General features: G+C 43.4%; 1 protein-coding gene across 2 annotated transcripts in view; it reads right to left on the minus strand.

Annotated features, from left to right (window-relative positions):
• Positions 1 to 16,368, minus strand: part of ryr1b (ryanodine receptor 1b (skeletal)) — a 59,301-nt gene extending 42,933 nt beyond the window's left edge. For both annotated transcript variants that reach the window (XM_035155151.2, XM_035155150.2), the window contains exons 1-6: positions 16,045 to 16,368; positions 3,333 to 3,455; positions 3,129 to 3,230; positions 376 to 450; positions 205 to 283; positions 6 to 118 (exon numbers count right to left, since the gene is read on the minus strand). In XM_035155151.2, coding sequence (XP_035011042.1) covers positions 6 to 118; positions 205 to 283; positions 376 to 450; positions 3,129 to 3,230; positions 3,333 to 3,455; positions 16,045 to 16,092 — 540 coding nt within the window. In that variant the 5' untranslated portion in view covers positions 16,093 to 16,368. The remainder of the gene's footprint in view (positions 1 to 5; positions 119 to 204; positions 284 to 375; positions 451 to 3,128; positions 3,231 to 3,332; positions 3,456 to 16,044) is intronic.
• Positions 16,369 to 17,692: the final 1,324 nt, after the last annotated feature.

Genomic DNA, 17,692 nt, shown 5'->3' on the forward strand with positions numbered 1-17,692 from the left:
CTTACCAGGTATCTCTCAGAGGACACGCTGACGAGGATGAGGTCATCACCCACCCTGACCTTCTCACCTTCTGACCTTTGCTTGGACGCTGGGTGAATGGTCCACCAACAGGCCTCCCCTGCAAGAACAACAGGAACCACCACTTGCAACTGAAATCTGTGTGTCTATAACATTTAGAAAAGGAATCTCTCAGTTTGTCTGTACCAGTGGAATCTTCTTGTAAGCCCACGTCGAAGGCCAGCTTGTCTGTGAGGGAGCGAGATGTCGTCAAACAGCTCAGGTACTGGAGAGAAGGGTTCACAATCAGGACAGGACCACAACGTGGAGTTGTATCTTTTTAACGACAGTAGACAAACTGGTGATGGACGGTCTTACCATGCTTGAGTGGTGGTGTCTCAGAAGGATGGCATGACCATACAGTAAAGTACGATGACCTCCACCTTGGGACGACTTGAGAGGGACAAGATAGAAAAGACTTCATATATAGAGCTCACACCAACTTCTGCTGAAATATCGATCATGTTAACGATGATAAGATGAAAAACAACACTGAACAATGACGTTTTTCCCCCAAAACATAATTAGAAACAAAAAAACAGAAGAATAAAAAACAACATTAACAAAGCTGGAATGAGATACTGAGATTGGAATCCATTAACCGCGTATTCACAAAGTCACAGAAAGTCAAACGAATGAAACCAATCCTACCTTTTCTCAACATCCAGCAAGGAAGCAACAAGAAAAACACAATTATTGTGGCAGTCGTGGACGGATCAGCTAAAACCACTGTTTAGTTCGGCCAGCTGGGAGATAACGCTCAGCTGCTATGTCGAGTTAAGTGCCCATAATCCACTGGGATGAGTCAGGGGCAGGTATGTCAAGTGGGAGCACTATACCATTAACCCTGGTCCACATTAGCACCAGGCTCAGTTTGGACAGGTGGTGATGGAGTGTGTGTGTGTGTGTGTGTGTGTGTGTGTGTGTGTGTGTGTGTGTGTGTGTGTGTGTGTGTGTGTGTGTGTGTGTGTGTGCGTGTGTGTGTGTGTGCGTGACAGGGTTCGAAAACAAGTTTAAATGGTTGTTTGAGGGTTAAGACTTCATGGGTTCATGTTTGGGTACCGAATCTTTCCTAAAGACAGGTCTCCACAAAAATAAGTGTGTCTGTTTGTGTTAGCGTGTGTGTGTGTTTTAAGTGGGCACACAGGCCTGTCCAGAGCTCTGGGGGTGTCCAGTTTCCCTATCCACCTAACAGAGGTGGGGGGCTGCGCTGGGCTGCATGCCATGCTATTCTCATCCTCCTGCTCCCCATTAAAAAAGATCTGGCTCCTCCATATCTTCAAACTCCTGGAACTCCCCAAACTACCACTGCTACAATAATGTGCCTGATAAAAAGCTGCAACTACAGAGACTTGTAGTAAAAATATAATCTATGACATTATCTTGGTTTTTAACAACAAGGTGCTTAAATGTCACTTGTAGACTGTTGAACAAACTCAACTGGACAGAAACCACTTCACCAAGTGTTTCAAGAAACACAAAAAATTGGAAAACCCCTCGTGGAACATTGGTTTTAAGAAACTTAAGACGAACATAACGACTTCACGAATGAGCTGAAACAAAAGGAACAACATAAAGCAAGGCAGCGTCAAATATGTGTGATGAGGACGTGAGGGCGAATGTGCCGGTGATGTCTCTGCATGGAATGTAAACGCATTGACACCTGAGTTTGGTCGGATTTTCTACACTAATTCAATCATAACAGAAAAAAGTACATAAGTTTATAAAATCCTGAAACAATGGATTCATCTTTAAAATCTGCAGATTCAGCCAATTTTGTATTTCATTAAGTTTACAATAAGGTTTTAGGTAAATATGAAACATCTAAGATTAAAGGACAAATATTATGATACTGGATTTGTCTACTTCCGTTCCTGGTGTGAATACCAGCAGGCGTAGAGAGTAAACGCCACCTCGGGGGTGAGGACTACACAGATATGAATCTGAACATGAGAACGACACAGCACTATTTCACTGAATAGGACATCCAGAGGGCAGCAGGACAGGAACGAGGACAGTTGCCAGGTTGGTCGGGACACGAGTTACAGGGAATAAAGACGTGGGAACAGACATACCCATTGGTCCAAATCGACTGTCTGCTTGGAAGCAAGCAAGAAGGAAAGGGGAGGGGGGGGTCGTCAAATAGAAAGTAAAATAAAGAAATCATAATGAAATAAAAGCAATGAGTCAATCTGTGATGTTCTCACTGTTGGGACCAGATCGATATTATATACTGATGATGTCACAAATCCGGCAGTGATTGCAGCCTGATGTTCTTATGAATTATAAATATGCGATATTAAGCCCATGGCCAAAATAATGTATATTTATTAATTAAACAGTTCGAAGAAGATATTCACAAGTCCCAATTCTCTATTTACTTTAGTAATATATATGTAATGTGTAAATATTTAATTGATATAAGCATCTGTTCAAATATGATAAATACATTTAAATTTAATGCATTTTTCAAGATGAAGAATATTTCTGAATAAAAATAGCAATTTTAAATGGATATTATAATGAAGGAATAGAAATGTGTTACCTATGAGCTGAATAGTGGGAGAACGCAAATAAAAATTTAAAAAATAAAAATCACCTAATAAGCTTGAGGGGGAAAAAGCCTCGAAAACAAAATATCTTGAAAAGTTAAATCTCATTAAAGAGTAAGTTAACCAGAGGGGTTTGTTTCCAAAAGAGTGAAAAGCTGAGGAGAGGATGTAAAGAATAAATTGAAGAATAGATTGAAACATACAGAATTCCTTTCGATAACAAACACCAAGAAATACTAAACAAAATCTAAACTGTCAGCTCAGCAAAATCTGATTCTATAATCTGAAAATTTACATCTGCAATCCCAACTGAAATTGATCCAGTGGCAGTGAGCGGGGCAGCGGATCAGAGCAGGAAACATTGTAAAAAACAACACATACATTTGTTAATCAGTCAGAAAATCATCTCTTTACCAAAATGTAATGTTTCTATCATTTACTATTCATAAGACATCGTCCTCTAAAGGGACTAAAGTGACCTCTAACTTAAGGTTTCCTTTGCCTGAGTCTGACTCCTACCTCAGTCATGTCCACCGTGTTGGCCAGCATCTCCTGCAGAGCCCGCACCGACAGGGACTGCTCCAGGATGAAGGTGCATATGGCCAGGTCCGGGGGCACCTTCTGCAAACATGCACACAGCACGCAGGGGTAAAGTAAGGTCACTCAAAATAAGATGACGTACGAAGCAAAACAGACGGGAGGACGGGGGGACCGGCATCCTACCTGAGCATTGGACGTGGTTTCCAGGAAGCAGAGACGGTTCCCGAAGCCCTCGCAGGACAGACATAGTTTGATCTGCTGCTCCTTCAGGAGGGAGGCGGTGCACTGCAGAACAACCTGGTCATCCTGCACACAACACAAAACCACAGAGTTAACAGCTATTTGTTCACTGGACTTTCACTTTCACTTTGTTTCAGGCTCACGCGAGCAACTTAGGCTTCAAACCTCACAATTCCGTCCCTGAGATCATGTTTCTTTCTGCAGCTTGACCCTGTTATTCCTGCTTTTTCATAAGGTTTAAAAATAAAACTTACTTGATTTGATATTTGAGGCTTTGTTATGTACAAAACTGAGCTTTCATTGGCTAAACTGACGTAGTTTGTGAGAGCAAAAGAAGAAAACCTGGACAATAGCTAGAGTTTATGTTATATATCTATTTGCATGGCTGCTGACAGGTCACAGCATTTTCTACATTTTCTAAACTATTGAAATATGGCTTTCAATAGTTTCTATACTGTTTGAACATCAATTAGCAAACGCTCAGGATTATTGAGGAATAATGACGACAGCCTTCTAACTGTTGTTTACGACTAAATGAATTAAAAACCGATGGCTGCCTGGACAGTGTTCTGAAATAATCATAATGATAATTTTATTTCAATGGCGCCTTTCTAAAAATCCAAGGACATCATACAATCCTTGCTTTTTTATCCCTAAATTAAACCAAGCAAGCAATTTGTATTTGCACATGTTACTTAACGTGTTTATTGTGTGTGTTTTGTGTTGAGGCAGCGACTCCCTGTCTCCAAAACAAGGGACACAAATAACCTTGAACCTTGATATGTAAACGTGAGAATACTTAAAATTTAAGCAATGTAATAATCTGAATAATAGACATAGACACCTGATAATACGGCAAAACCACAAATAGTCTTTTAAATGGAGAGTTAAAAAGGCCGCAAACAGTCACAACAGACACATCACAAGTCCCTTTCCCCAGCAGAATGCTAACAGACAGTAATTTGCTGCTCCTCATCAATGCCCGGACCCTCCAGAGACCCCCTGTGAAACCCACACCTGACACTCTACATTCTCAGCTGTTCCTTCTTCTCCGTCATTATCCAACTGAACCCGTCACTTAACCTGCCGGATATTCCTCTGCACAGTTTTCTCCCCTTCTCTGTGAATCGGTCCGTCTTGACCCGCTCGCTATCCCCCCCCCGGTGATTCTGTGGGACCGGCGTGTCAGGACTTTGGTGTTTAAGATAATAGGCAGAAACTCGAAACTCAGCCCGAGGGCAGCGCAGGGGTTTCCATGTCTACGTTTATGGCACAGGGCAGGGAAATGGAAAGTGGTGCAGAGCGGTGACCTCGTAACATGTCCTCCCCTCTTAAACCCAGAGGCCTCTAATGTTTCCTTGGTTGAAGTGCGTCCTCCCTTCTCTTCCTTCGGCAGAGCTATCATCTGTCTCTCCTCAGCCTAGAAACGTCTCCTCTGTCCTGTCCTCACGCTCCCTGCTTTACCCTCCAGAAAGTGGAGCAACGTGCCCTCTCTCCTCCTCTGCACACACCAGCCGCCCCACTCACTCTGCAGCCGAGACCCGCAGGTGGACCAGGGAAATATGACTTTCAGGAAAAAGACGTGAATCTCAGAGGCTTCGCTTAATAGAAAATCTCAATTTAAATGTTAAAACAAACGCTCCCTGGAGACAAACAACACCTTCCACTCACACCACGTCACAGCTGAGCTCCAAACCAACAACTAAATGCACTAATATGACTCAGATCTTTGTCGATCAAGGTGAGCTTGAGATTAAAAACGTTTCTAAATCCCTTCATCACTGCAGAGAAGTGACACATTCGTAGAAAACGTTGAGATGGGCTCTGTTGTGGGGACAGTGCTGCAGTCCCCATTAAGGAGAGAAGACCGAGCTGGTGTCTAAAAGCAGACGAGTGAAGTAACCCAGTGACTCATTGCTACGAGACAAGATGTGCGATCGGATGACAGCCATAGACGATAAATGCCCGAGCGCAATACGGCAGTCAGAGCCTTTTCGTATAACGGTGTAACAGCCACAGTTACACACAGAGAGGACTCACTCGGCTTCATTCACCTCTACAGGCAAAGACACAGAGGACGACTGAGACGATTCAGGCACTAAAGAGACGTCTCAAATCTCGGTTATTATCTTATCAACTTTTTAAAAAGTGTCCAATGAACACAATTTACTTAAATACAGAGAAAGAACCGCATAGAACTTCTTTTATTATCTATATCAACAAATAAATAAATCTTGCAGTTGCTTAAATGGCTGTAAACGTGCGTTACATTGCCAAACTGTTGTTCTGGCTAAACGCCGCACTACCGGGAATCATTTCTTCTTCACGGCTCTAAGAACAGTATGTGGCAGTAAAGTGCAACTTCTGTTTTGAATAAAGAAATCTGCCGTTTTCATCTGGGTGAAAGTAAAGATGAGGTATCGGATCGGTTCATAGGTTTGTGGATTTGTGTGCTTTCCCGATGCCCGACCTGGAATTTTCAGGGCATCTCTAATTATTATCTTATTATTATTATTGTTGTTGTTGTTATAATAGGGAGTTCATATTCAGTCATCTAGATGTTGGTGAGCTGTGAAACTATTTTCTAATAATTTGTGGTAAACCATGAATGTGGTAAAATATAGGTCGATTCAAGCGGACGACACACAAAAAATATTGTCTATTTATAAGTGATTCTGGTGAAGTTATCTGGTATTTTCACTCTGCAGCTGGGAACCTGCCAAAGTGGCCGGTGGAGCAGACAAACACACGAGCCTCGGCCAACACAACCGACACATGGTCGGAGCAGACAACTCCTTCCTGAATGTTGGGGCACTCAGACTTTTAATAGTTCTCTGAGAAGTAAATTAGCAGCTACAGAGCCGTGTTCTTCCCACAGTCACACTGTGTGAATCACTTCCAATTTCACCATGTGAGAAGCTGACTTTATAGACCCCCACAAACCCCGGGGCTTAGCTCATCCTTGTATTAATAGAGACAGCTTTCAGGATTTGAAGCCCGTGCAACCGACGCTTCATTGTGAGCCAAGCACAACGCAGGCCTGATTATTCGTTAATCCTCACATGAGCGTGTTTGATGGAGCAAAGACAGGTAGGCGGCTCTGAGCGAGAGCCACGAGGTGCCGGGTATCACCAACCTCACCATAAGGTTACTCCTCGGCTAAGATGTGTGGATGAAACTCATTTGATGCCCCATCAACTTGGCGGGTGTAGCGTTACAGACAAACCCTGTTTGGACCTGGCGGCTGAAGCATCTGGGCAATGTGGATGCTCGGGGTCAGAGGGGGAGACAATTGGACATAAACCGACAGACAGACACACAAACAAACACACTGTTGTGTGTGTGCAGATGGAGGCGTGTGTAACGCAGCGGAGATTTACAGCAAGAGGCCCAGATAGCGCCTGAAAGCAGACACCTTTGTATATTCTCCAGGGCCGTCTCGTGGTGCACTTGCAGACAGAGGGAAGCCAGGGTTCCCCCGACAAGCGGGCACGGTGCCCACCCGACGCAGGGAGCAAACAAGATAACAGGTGGAGGACGGTGAGAGACACAGATTGCTGCTCCCCTTCATCCTGCCATGCTGAGGAGGATAACACCAGGGTGCGACTCTACAGGCATGTTACAGTGACGCTCATGTTTGTGTTTATTTCCTCAAATTCAGTGAGACGAGCGACACCCCCGAGCGTCGGACATTAACTGTCTATAGTCTCCAAGTGAGAGGGATGAGATCAGTTTATCTGCTAAGCCGGTTCATGGGCCTTTTTTGGGGCTTTATCATCTGTTGGTCTCTGATGCAAAGTTATTTTTATAACTTGACCTTCAACTGCATGTTGCTAGAAAACTAGATTTTTTTTAAAAAACATATCAAACCCTATAAAGCTTTTCCCTTCAACACCGTAATAAAAACACAAACAAACATGAAACGTCATTTCTTCATTATCTGTCTCCGACAAGGAGTTAAACTTTTCATCTGGATTTGTTTGTTAGATTTCCTTGAAACTTGGATCCGGATCAGGGGAAAAGATCCAGGAATTTTTTACAGGGTGATTGTTGATGTTTTCACTGATGTATCTGTATATTTTAAACAATCTGACACATTCAGGTGATTTCTCTGAGTGAATGAAAGGGGACTGGGCAGGTATGAGCTCTGCTGAGCGACATTCTTCTCATTATTTTTACTTCATTACTTTTCTAATATGTCGATCTCCTCGCCGGTTTATTATTTCAGCCTTTAACGCCGAACTCTCAGATTGCGAAGTGACAAAGTGCCGATGAAAACCTGCCCAGTAATCAAATCCCATATCAAATGAATAACATCCATTATTTCTGGACAGTTCCAGATTTCAAAGTGCTGCTGATGCAGGCCACCCGCGGGCATTGATTATATTTCTGCAGACATAAAAAATAGTGAGGGACAGCACATTGCACAGTGAGTGGGTGGAGGAGAGGAGCAGTTCAATAGGGTGGAGGGGGGGGCGGTGATGGGGTTTCCCTGTGAAAACCAGCAGAGACGGTACAGGTGCACGATCAGCATTCACGGCCACACGCCGCAGTCTGGAGGACGGGGCTGTGGCACCGAATCTTATCACATCGTTCACTCTCAATCACGTCTTTGCCAAAACGCCTCGAAGAATAACACCTGAGAATCTCTTCTTCTTCTCTCCCTGAACATTCTCTTCAAGTTTAATGAAGATTTTTAAGATTAGACCCTTTACAGAATATCCATCTGTCACTCAACAGTGTAGATTCAGGGGTCCGTGGGTCTGTGTTACCTGAGGATATGACACCAATCACTGTGAGTGTAAATATAAAAAGGTCCGGCTCAGAGTTTATAGGTTACACACAGGCCTACACAGCAGAACTCACTTATCACCTCTAAAATAGACAAACCATCTCCTCGCCACATGTGTCAACAGATACAGATTTAACACAGAGGAGTTCTGCAGGTGATCGCTGATGTTATTTCAGGAGACTGAGAAAAACAAGTTTGACTCTGCTGGACACTAAAGTGAAAACAGTGACGGTTAAAAGGGACCAATGTTTTTAATATCGATATATATATGAGCCTTTCACAGATATAGGTAAAACTGTTCTATATTACAGAATAAACTACGCATGTAAGATGTGCATTTATCTTTACATTTGATGGTTAATAAATTTGGTTGAATTTGTGTTTCAGCTTGGTATCATTTATACATTTATAATAAAAGTATTGTAATGACTTTTAATTGCATTAATAAAGTGTAAATTCAATCAATCTGAAACTTACAACAAGGAAATGTTGTTGTTTATTTCTCTCAAAGTCTTAAAGTCCACTGAGGAACTTGTAAATGTCTAGTGTGCACTTCAGTTAAAGATACACATGATCACTGTTTCATTCATAGTGAGATAAACCTACAGGCCATTTAATCTCCTCGTACCTTTAAAATAACACATTAAAGTGATACGCTCTTTTAAACTACTTTAGCAAAGAGGGTGATTGTCCCTTGTACGGTTGAAGGTCTTCTGCACACTTTAAGTTACCATCTACCAGTGGATGTTAGCAGGTGTTAGCGACCACCAGCAGGATGTGAGGGACAGAACCTCAGCTGTGCACCTTAGTGGCATCAAGTGTTTTGGCCTTGAGGCTGAACTTGAGAGAACGCTGAGGCTAAAGGTGAATCTGACCGGCTACTGGCTAATCACACGTCATTACCTCTAAGCCTTTTAAACCAAACACTGAATATCCCTTATATGTTCTACCTGCACTAATTAATGCCTCAAACCAGTGGATGTTAGTGGCCACCAGTGGATGTTAGGGACATATTATCTTCAGCTGTGTATCTTAGCGTCATCAGGTGTTTCGGCCTTTTAATCACAAGACACCCTCGTCTAAGGCCGGCCCATCACAGGTCGATCAGATGTGTGGATGTTGCAATGAAACTATATATATCTATAAAAGTTATTAGTCTCTTGGGGCTGAAAAGCTTTTTGTGCAGCAGCCACTTGCTGCTGATCGTGTTTCAGCTGCACACAGAAGAGAAAAGAGTCGACAGCATTCAGAGCTGCTTCCTTTCCACCCACTGCTGTCACTTTATCATCCTTACTTTCATTCCAAACCACTTCCTTTTGATTCTGGTCCATTTTTCCTCTTATCATTTCATTGCCTTCCTCTTTCCTCTCCCTCTCCCTCCAGCACCCTGCTCCGGGCCTTCCCCCTCCGCTCCTCTCCTATTTTGGGTGGCTGCACCTGTCACTATCACATTCCCTCCTTCTGCTGACCAGCAGATAGTTGGAGAGGGAGCCAGCAGAGACTCTCGTTCACAGGGGAGAAACCCAGTGGGCACAGGGAAACCAGCTTCAGCTTCCGAAGAGCCAAAGGACGAAAAGTGAACTCAACCAATCACAATATTTTAATCCTCAATCAATCGGAAGTCTTTTAAAGTCCAGAGGTTTCTAAAACACAGGTTGATGAGAGAGAAAATTCACTAGATGAATGAATGTTTCCATATTTCCTGAGTTTCATTCACCATTAAGCTTCCAGGCACTCTAGACTTAAGCAGCAGTTGAATTACATTGACACGTGGTGTTTAGACACCCTGAACGCAGCCTTCGCTCCATTACGGCTCAGTTGAACTGCCTCAAACTACCAGACATCAAACATTGAACGGCCTCGGCCCTGTGAAAGAGTCGAAGTCTGGCAGACGGCAGCGATTCCCCCGAAAACGCTGTTATTAATAAATTATATCAGCTGGACTCAAGCCAAAATCCATTCCTGTCTATTTGCCTAAAGAGTCAGCAAAGTACCTTCCTGAGCAGCGGACCTGCGTAAAACGGTTTATTATACAAAAATGTAATAAAAGAGTGAGTTAAGCACAGAGAGATTCATCGTGAGAGACAAGACTCATCCTGTTGTCCAACTGAAAGTGAAATATGAAACAACCGGGCGCACACTGTCGTCGTCTAAACTTTCCAACCAAGAAAGTGTCAAGACACTAAACTAAAAAAAACCTAGAGTCTCTGTGGATGTTCTCAAAGCATGATAAGTTAATTTCTATAGTTTTATTTAAACTTTCCCTCAAACTTGTTCAGTTAATGTTCTCAAGGTGCTGTCAGATTTTTACCAGATAGCTTCTGCAGCACAAGTCAAGAGAATCACACCAAAATATTCCTCATTATTTAACTCACCGTGCACAACATTTTCCTTTCTGACTAAAATCCGGCTGCGCAGCACACACACACACACACACACACACACACACACACACACACACACACACACACACACACACACACACACACACACACACACACACGTTCTGCAGGATTTTGGCTTCTTGAAACAATCAGTGAGAAATAATGAGATAAACATCGAGCTTCTGGACGTTTGGCTGCAGAAAACTTCAGCTTGTGAAGGGCTTTAAATCACTATTAGTGAAAAATTGATTTCCATTCATTTCCACAAAGTAGGAAAATTGATTAGTAGTAGACTTAATTAATGGGTGTTACTAGAAACTTGCTTTACTGTTATATTTCACATTATATCGCAATGACCAGCATTTTTTGGGGGTCGATGCAGATATCAATACTTTCAATACTTCTGATACTAATATATATATGTCAAAATATATAATTAAATTAAATTGACAATGATTCTTCAGATGTCATTATGAAACCCTCATGACAAAGAAATACAATTGAGGTTTGATATTTTACAGTTTTAACCATAAACTTTATTATAAATAACGATAAATACAATTTAAACACAAATAAAACCAAATATATAGAAACTGAATGAGGTTTCTTTACTTTAATTCAAACAGAAATGGTAATTATAACATGACAGTGACACAAATTAATGTGGATCTGATCAATAAACCATTTCACTACATGAGTAGAAACCAATGTCAAAATAATTTGAAATCTCTAAAACCTGTTTTACATGTATTTGAAAATTATGAGCAAAAATCTGAAGTAGCCAGAATGTTTATAAGTTGTTCCTCTGGGATTTATACAAGGATAAACACTGCACTTACAGATCAGTGCAGTGTGTTTTTAATTTGTGTATCACATGACCTGGTCGTTTGTGAGACGGTGAAAAGACACTTTATGAGTTTGACTTATTTTAAACTTTCCCTTTTAACGTCCACCTCACTGGGTCGACTCTGGACTGTGGAGCCGACATGCACAAAAGATCCCTGGATACTTGAAAGGTGACAGAGCTAATCACTGTGCCTCTGCACGCAAGAAGGCATTCCACCATGCACACACACACACACACACACACACACACACACACACACACACACACACACACACACACACACACACACACACACACACACACACACACACACACACACACACACACACACACACACAGCACACGCAGACGTTTACATAACAGTTGTGTCACTTTCCTTCTCCGTCTGTTTCTGTCTCGTGTCCGACAGAGCAGACAAGACCACCTGTTTATTGTGTAAACTGCTGTGACTGAAGCAGACAGACTAACAGGTGCTGTCTTGATGTGTGTGTTTGTGTGTGTGCGTGTGTTGTTGTTGTTGTCCGGCTGTGGATGTGTTCATCTCCTGGGCTCAGCACTTCTAAAGCCCTGCTCCACATGCACCTCCCTAATAATCGTCCATCAGCCGTGCCCACCCAAGATCTGCTGCTACCGTGGCTCACCGATACACAACCTGTATAAGTGTGTGTGTGTGTGTGTGTGTGTGTGTGTGTGTGTGTGTGTGTGTGTGTGTGTGTGTGTGTGTGTGTGTGTAAAAGGCCGACACTAAACAACTGGGATGATAAACAGGGAGAGACTGTGAGTGTGTGCGTCTCTGCACAAATAAACAGCAGGGTCGTCCCAATTGCTGAGATGGAAAATCAGCAACACAGACAGAGTTCACAGACAAAACCAAGAAGCAACGACAGACCAGAGAATCTGAAGACGGTGTTCAATCAACCAGCAATCTGACATTAAATAAAAACTGTCCTATTTCTAAAACAAGCCTTCTGTTAATCAGATAAAAGGGACATGAGATTTTGATAACCGAAATAGACCTGGCTATTACAGCCATGCTTTAAAAAGCACCGTCCAAAAGTCAATGGGGGGGGGGTGTCCAATGAGGAATACCATACAACCACAACATCCCCAATAACTCCTTTGTTTCATGTCACTCTCGTCTCTCCCTCTCTGCATGTATCATCTGTATCTATATCTAGCTTTTTATTGTTGTCTTATCCTTTTATGAAGCACTAAATAAATGTTAATAAAATAAAATGTGATAAAAAAAATAAAGATTCTTATTGTTTTCATTGCATTTCAAATAGAACCCATTTGACAGTGAAATATAATCGTTGGAAAGTTGCCTTCAGCCTGATTTTAACTGGGACATCTAGTCGACCTTTTCACGTATAAATCAGAGCGTCCTGCAAAGAGATTTCTGACAAAACGCAAAAGATACAGTCTAGTCCACAAATGTCACATTTGACTGGGACAAAAATAAAAAACGACTTCTATTCACTCACACACACACACACACACACGTCCCCACACACACACACACACACACACACACACACACACACACACACACGCACACGCACACACACACACGCACACACACCGAGTCTCCCAAAGGATGCTGGCAAGTAGGACACTGACTCCTCTGGTTTCTCCCTCCAGAGTGTGCACACTTATCGTGGCACACTAAAAAAAGAAACTGCTGTTATAGACTGGAACTCAAATACCCCTTCAAACTCCACACGCCCACGTGATTCACACTGCGAGCGCGGCATCGTGGAACAGTGACACGGCCGTTACCTTCACCGAAAAAACCAAATCATTGCGTGGACTCTGTTACCTAATGTGTGTTACCTTGTGTGTCTAGAGACCTTTGTGTTGTTTCTGAAGAGAGAAGGAAAGACCGCCGGCTATTGCAAGCTCAGCGAATCTCTTGACAGCAAACGTGGGAGCTGAAGTGCTTGCAGGGTATTTTTATTAGGCAGGAGGTTGAATACTAGTCACCTGTAGTTCAACGGAGGGCTAACACTTAGTTACGTTACAGCACAAGGCATCGCTGAAACCCCACGAGTGAGTGCAGACCGTACTGTACGACTGTTCCAGCCACGCAGTGATCACTGTGTTGTATGACTCACAGTGTAAGAGTAACACAATGAAACCTGGCAGGGCATTGCTGCTGCTGAGTAATCTGTGTGTAGCCTTTTGTGATGTGGAGATGATCACTGATGTGTAGACGTGTTTTAAAACACTTCACTTTTCTCTTTTAGTATCAAACACCCCTGAGGAAAAATGCACTAAGCTGTCATTTTGAATTGTCGAGCTCTACTACAGCAAAGAATATAAGTTGATCCTAAGTTAAACTCAACACAAAAGCAACACAACAAGATGCTATTCTAGAAATCACTAGTAAACTCCTTATAAACAAATCTTCAACAAGATTCCCTCCATGCACTTTGCAGCTGGTTCAAATCCAGTGATAACTAACATCAATGTTTGCCATCCTAAACTGTGATGTGATGAAAAATGCATTTCTTCTAAACTCAAAAGCTCAATGTGTTGTAAAGTCTGTATTAACTTGTTGTGAGATAATGTGATGAAAGCTTCTCAGTGAAGTGAGGCTCTGAACCTGCAGGACAGGTTATGTAACAGTGAAAAGCTTCAACCAGTAGATATACACGACTGGGGCCGGCTGCCCCCAGTGGGTCCAGGTGAGGTAAGAGCTCCGCTGTGCACTCACTCCTGTATCACACCTCCATCCTCTGATATGAGCCAGAGAAACCCCCAGCTGAGAGAAACAGCTGAGTCACATGACGCCTTCCATCACGTGCCTCTAATTAAAAGGAGAAAAAACAATTTGGTGGAAGCTTTAATCCAAAGAGCCTTACAGCACCGCGAGCACTTACACTTTTAGCCCTGTGTGGGGGACTGAACCGCTGACCCCAACAGTGTTGGTGTCAGAGATAAACCCATTGAAGTACACGATATTAATAATTCACATAGAGCTGCAACGTTTCTCCTTTAGAAGTGTCGGTGCCTCACGCAGCCTCTTGAACCGGAGGACGAGCCCCGTGAAGGCATTCAAAGTGTTTATCCTCCGAGTTTCTCATGGAGACGAAGAAGAAAACGTTGTCTGTGGTTGTGTAATAGAAGCAGCAGCTGTGTTGGTCTGTTGTTGTCTCGTTATGAGCGAACACCACAAGCCTGAGAGGAATCCTGTCCATCAATGTAATCTGCTTTAAGCCGTCTGGGATCCTTTCTACTGTAACTTTAACTATACACAGACAATTAAACATGGCAGCAACAAGTGAACCATCGCTTGATGCTTCTCTCAGAGATAAATGAGCAGGGATGATATTCTTGTTTGAGGATGTTTCAACTTCTTTTCAAATAATCGTCAATTAAAACCGAAAACCAACAGATTTCCAATGAATTTCTTTCATGTTTTTGTTTAACAAAGTTTGTCTTCTAGTCAGCAGGATTACACAACAACTACTGGAAGGATTCAACCTGGTGGAAGGATGTGTTGTGGGTCAGAGAAGAACCTGGTACATGTTGGTGCGGATTTGGATCAGGAGGTGGATCCAGGAATATATTTTCACTTTCTTTAACATGGCAAGATAGAGTGTTGTTGTTATTTTTACATTTTCACTGATTTCTCAGAGAATAATTTATTCATCTCGATGGAAATACTCAGCTATGCTAAGGGGGCTGATATGATGTTTGACATTTGGTGCAGATCCAGTGAATTTATATATGTGGATTCATCCGGGGACTGTTGGACCTTGGTGGAGACCTTTGAAACATTGTGGATTAAATAAGGATAATAAAATTAGATTTAGTAATTTTCTCATGTACTGAAATCCTCTCTCTCTCGCTCTCTCTCTCTCTCTCTCTCTCTCTCTCTCATTTCAGGGTCTCAGCTTCTTGAGGACGACGCCGGGGTCTCCTGCTGACTCGGAGTCTGTGAGGTGGACATCTCTGCACTTGGACTGTGTGCTGGCTTCTCCAAGGAAGACGTGCAGCCCTCGGCCAGCTGTCCCCTGCAGGATCTGGGTAGCTTGTTGCTCTGCCTGCTCACCCCACACTGACAGGCTCTACTTTCCTCAGATATAAATAGATAACGATGCTAACAGATGCACCAGCCCCTGTCTATCTATCTGCGCTCACGCACACATATATGCACACATACACTGTTACCCACCTATTCTTACACCCAGAACATTCTGGAAGTAATATGAAAGAGATTAGACGAGACGATGATGAGCATTCTGCAGAGAGGGAAATGTGACCGTGTGATGTGGGTTAACGACCCGAGGATTAAAGAAATCAATTAACAAGTTTGAGGCGAGCAACTAATAAGCGGGTCATGGTGCATTCAGGACCCTGCAAAAATAGTCAACTATATATACAGAAGCGGATCTTGGCTCTGAAAACTGCAACTTCAGATTAGACTGAAATATCCGATGCCAGACGAGCGAATGTGACAGAAGTGAAGACGGAGGGAGAGCAGGGGGAAACTGGACCAGCAGCGAAGTTGTAGGTCAAGAGAATTAATGAGGAAATAAAACAATAATCTCATTTCCTTTTCTCAGTGTCCTCTCCAGCAGCCGGTGCAGGTTGGCCCTCCCGAAAAGGAAAGTGAGCAGGACTCACCGTTCGCAGGAACTGGATCTCCTCCTCTCCCTCTCCCCCTTCTGCCATCCTTCGCTGAGGGTTATTCGCAGCTCCTCAGGAAAAAAGAGAAAATCCTTTATGTTTTTCTCTCTTCAGGATTTGGATCGTTTTAGTTTTTTTTTTGGATGAATCTCCTTTGCTACGTCCCCTCCCTCTCTCCCCCGTCCTTTCTTGTTTCTGTACCCCCTCTCTCTCCCTCTCTCTCTCAGTGTCTCTCGCTCTCAGTGCTGGTGTGTGTGGGTGTGCTGGAGGACAGCGTGAGTCCTGTGGCTCTCACGCTGCTGTGAGAGAGAGTGACGGGAGGTGAGGCTCACCCGGGCTCCTCTCTCGCATCCCCCGACCGCAGATGAGGGAGGGAGGGAGGGATGGTGGGTGAAGGAGGGAGGGAGGGAGGGAGGGGCAGGCACCTTGTTACACATTTACACCGCTCCCCATCCCACTGTGCCGCCATGTTTGTAGAAGTGGGCCACTCCTTCACACAAGCTGTCCCCCCCTTCCAACACACACACACACCTCCCTCCCTTCCTCCCTCATGTCTGAGGCTATAAAAGGAAAGAGGGGGTGAGGAGTAGTCTTTGAGGAGCGTACAGTAAGAACACACACACACACACACACACCATCACACCTCAAAGTGAATAAGTCAGCTGCACTCTTCCTTAAAGCCTCTGGAATCAGGGGTGTAAGTGTATCAACGCTGCTCTGACCTCAAACGAGCTCAGTGGGAAACTGAGACGTCACCTGACACTCAGCTGCTCGGGATGTACCACAACACGGATGATCCACACAAAACGCTGCGCACCACAAAACAACTCCCGAGGAAGCACTAAGTTTACAACACAGCCGGTTATTTAGGTTGTTATTGACAAATTTATTATATAACCTGACAGCATCTTCTTCTCCAACTTTAAAACCAGAAAGACAAAAGCAGTAAAATAGAAATCTCTGTGAAGATAGAATAAGTCAGATCCCTACGTTGTGTCCTCAGACTTCTTACAGTACGATGTGGGATCAACAGTTTAATAACAGGATTTATTTTACAATATGTTTCAGAGAAAAGCAGCAAAACGTTTGGAACCAGATGATGTTTGGCTCCTTCTGTTTTGTTAATATTAGAATTGTTGATTGTTAAATTCCTCCAGTAGCTCAGTGGCTGGAATGAGCTTCGACTTGACTTTCAGCTCGGGCCCCGATGTTCTGTCCAAACCAAACCGAGTCCGAGAGAAAAGTACCGGAGCCGGAAAAGAACCCGAGCCCCGTGTGTTCACCGATTACCGGCATGTGCAGTGTAAAGAAATCAAGTAGAGAGTCCAGCCAACGTGACTGAACTCCACCCGAAGTCGACGGTTACAAACCCAATGGGCTTGGTGCCCATGGGCTCGGGTACCCCCACTCCTCCTACACTGCAGGTGAGGGCAGGGCAGGTGGAGTTACCCATTCAGGGCCCGAAGAGGAATTTCTTCATGACAAACCATTTAACTCTGTAAGTTTGAGGAACGCAGAAGATTGAATTAAGCTAAAACAAGCAGCTGTGAAAGTTCCAGTTCGTGTTCTCCCCTAATTCATCAGATAATCTTAACTTAACAACTTTATCCTGAAGTAGCTGAACATCTGTTTGATCAGAGAGAAG

Source organism: Hippoglossus stenolepis, chromosome 4, assembly GCF_022539355.2.
Source record: "Hippoglossus stenolepis isolate QCI-W04-F060 chromosome 4, HSTE1.2, whole genome shotgun sequence".
Classification (NCBI taxonomy): Eukaryota; Metazoa; Chordata; class Actinopteri; order Pleuronectiformes; family Pleuronectidae; genus Hippoglossus; species Hippoglossus stenolepis.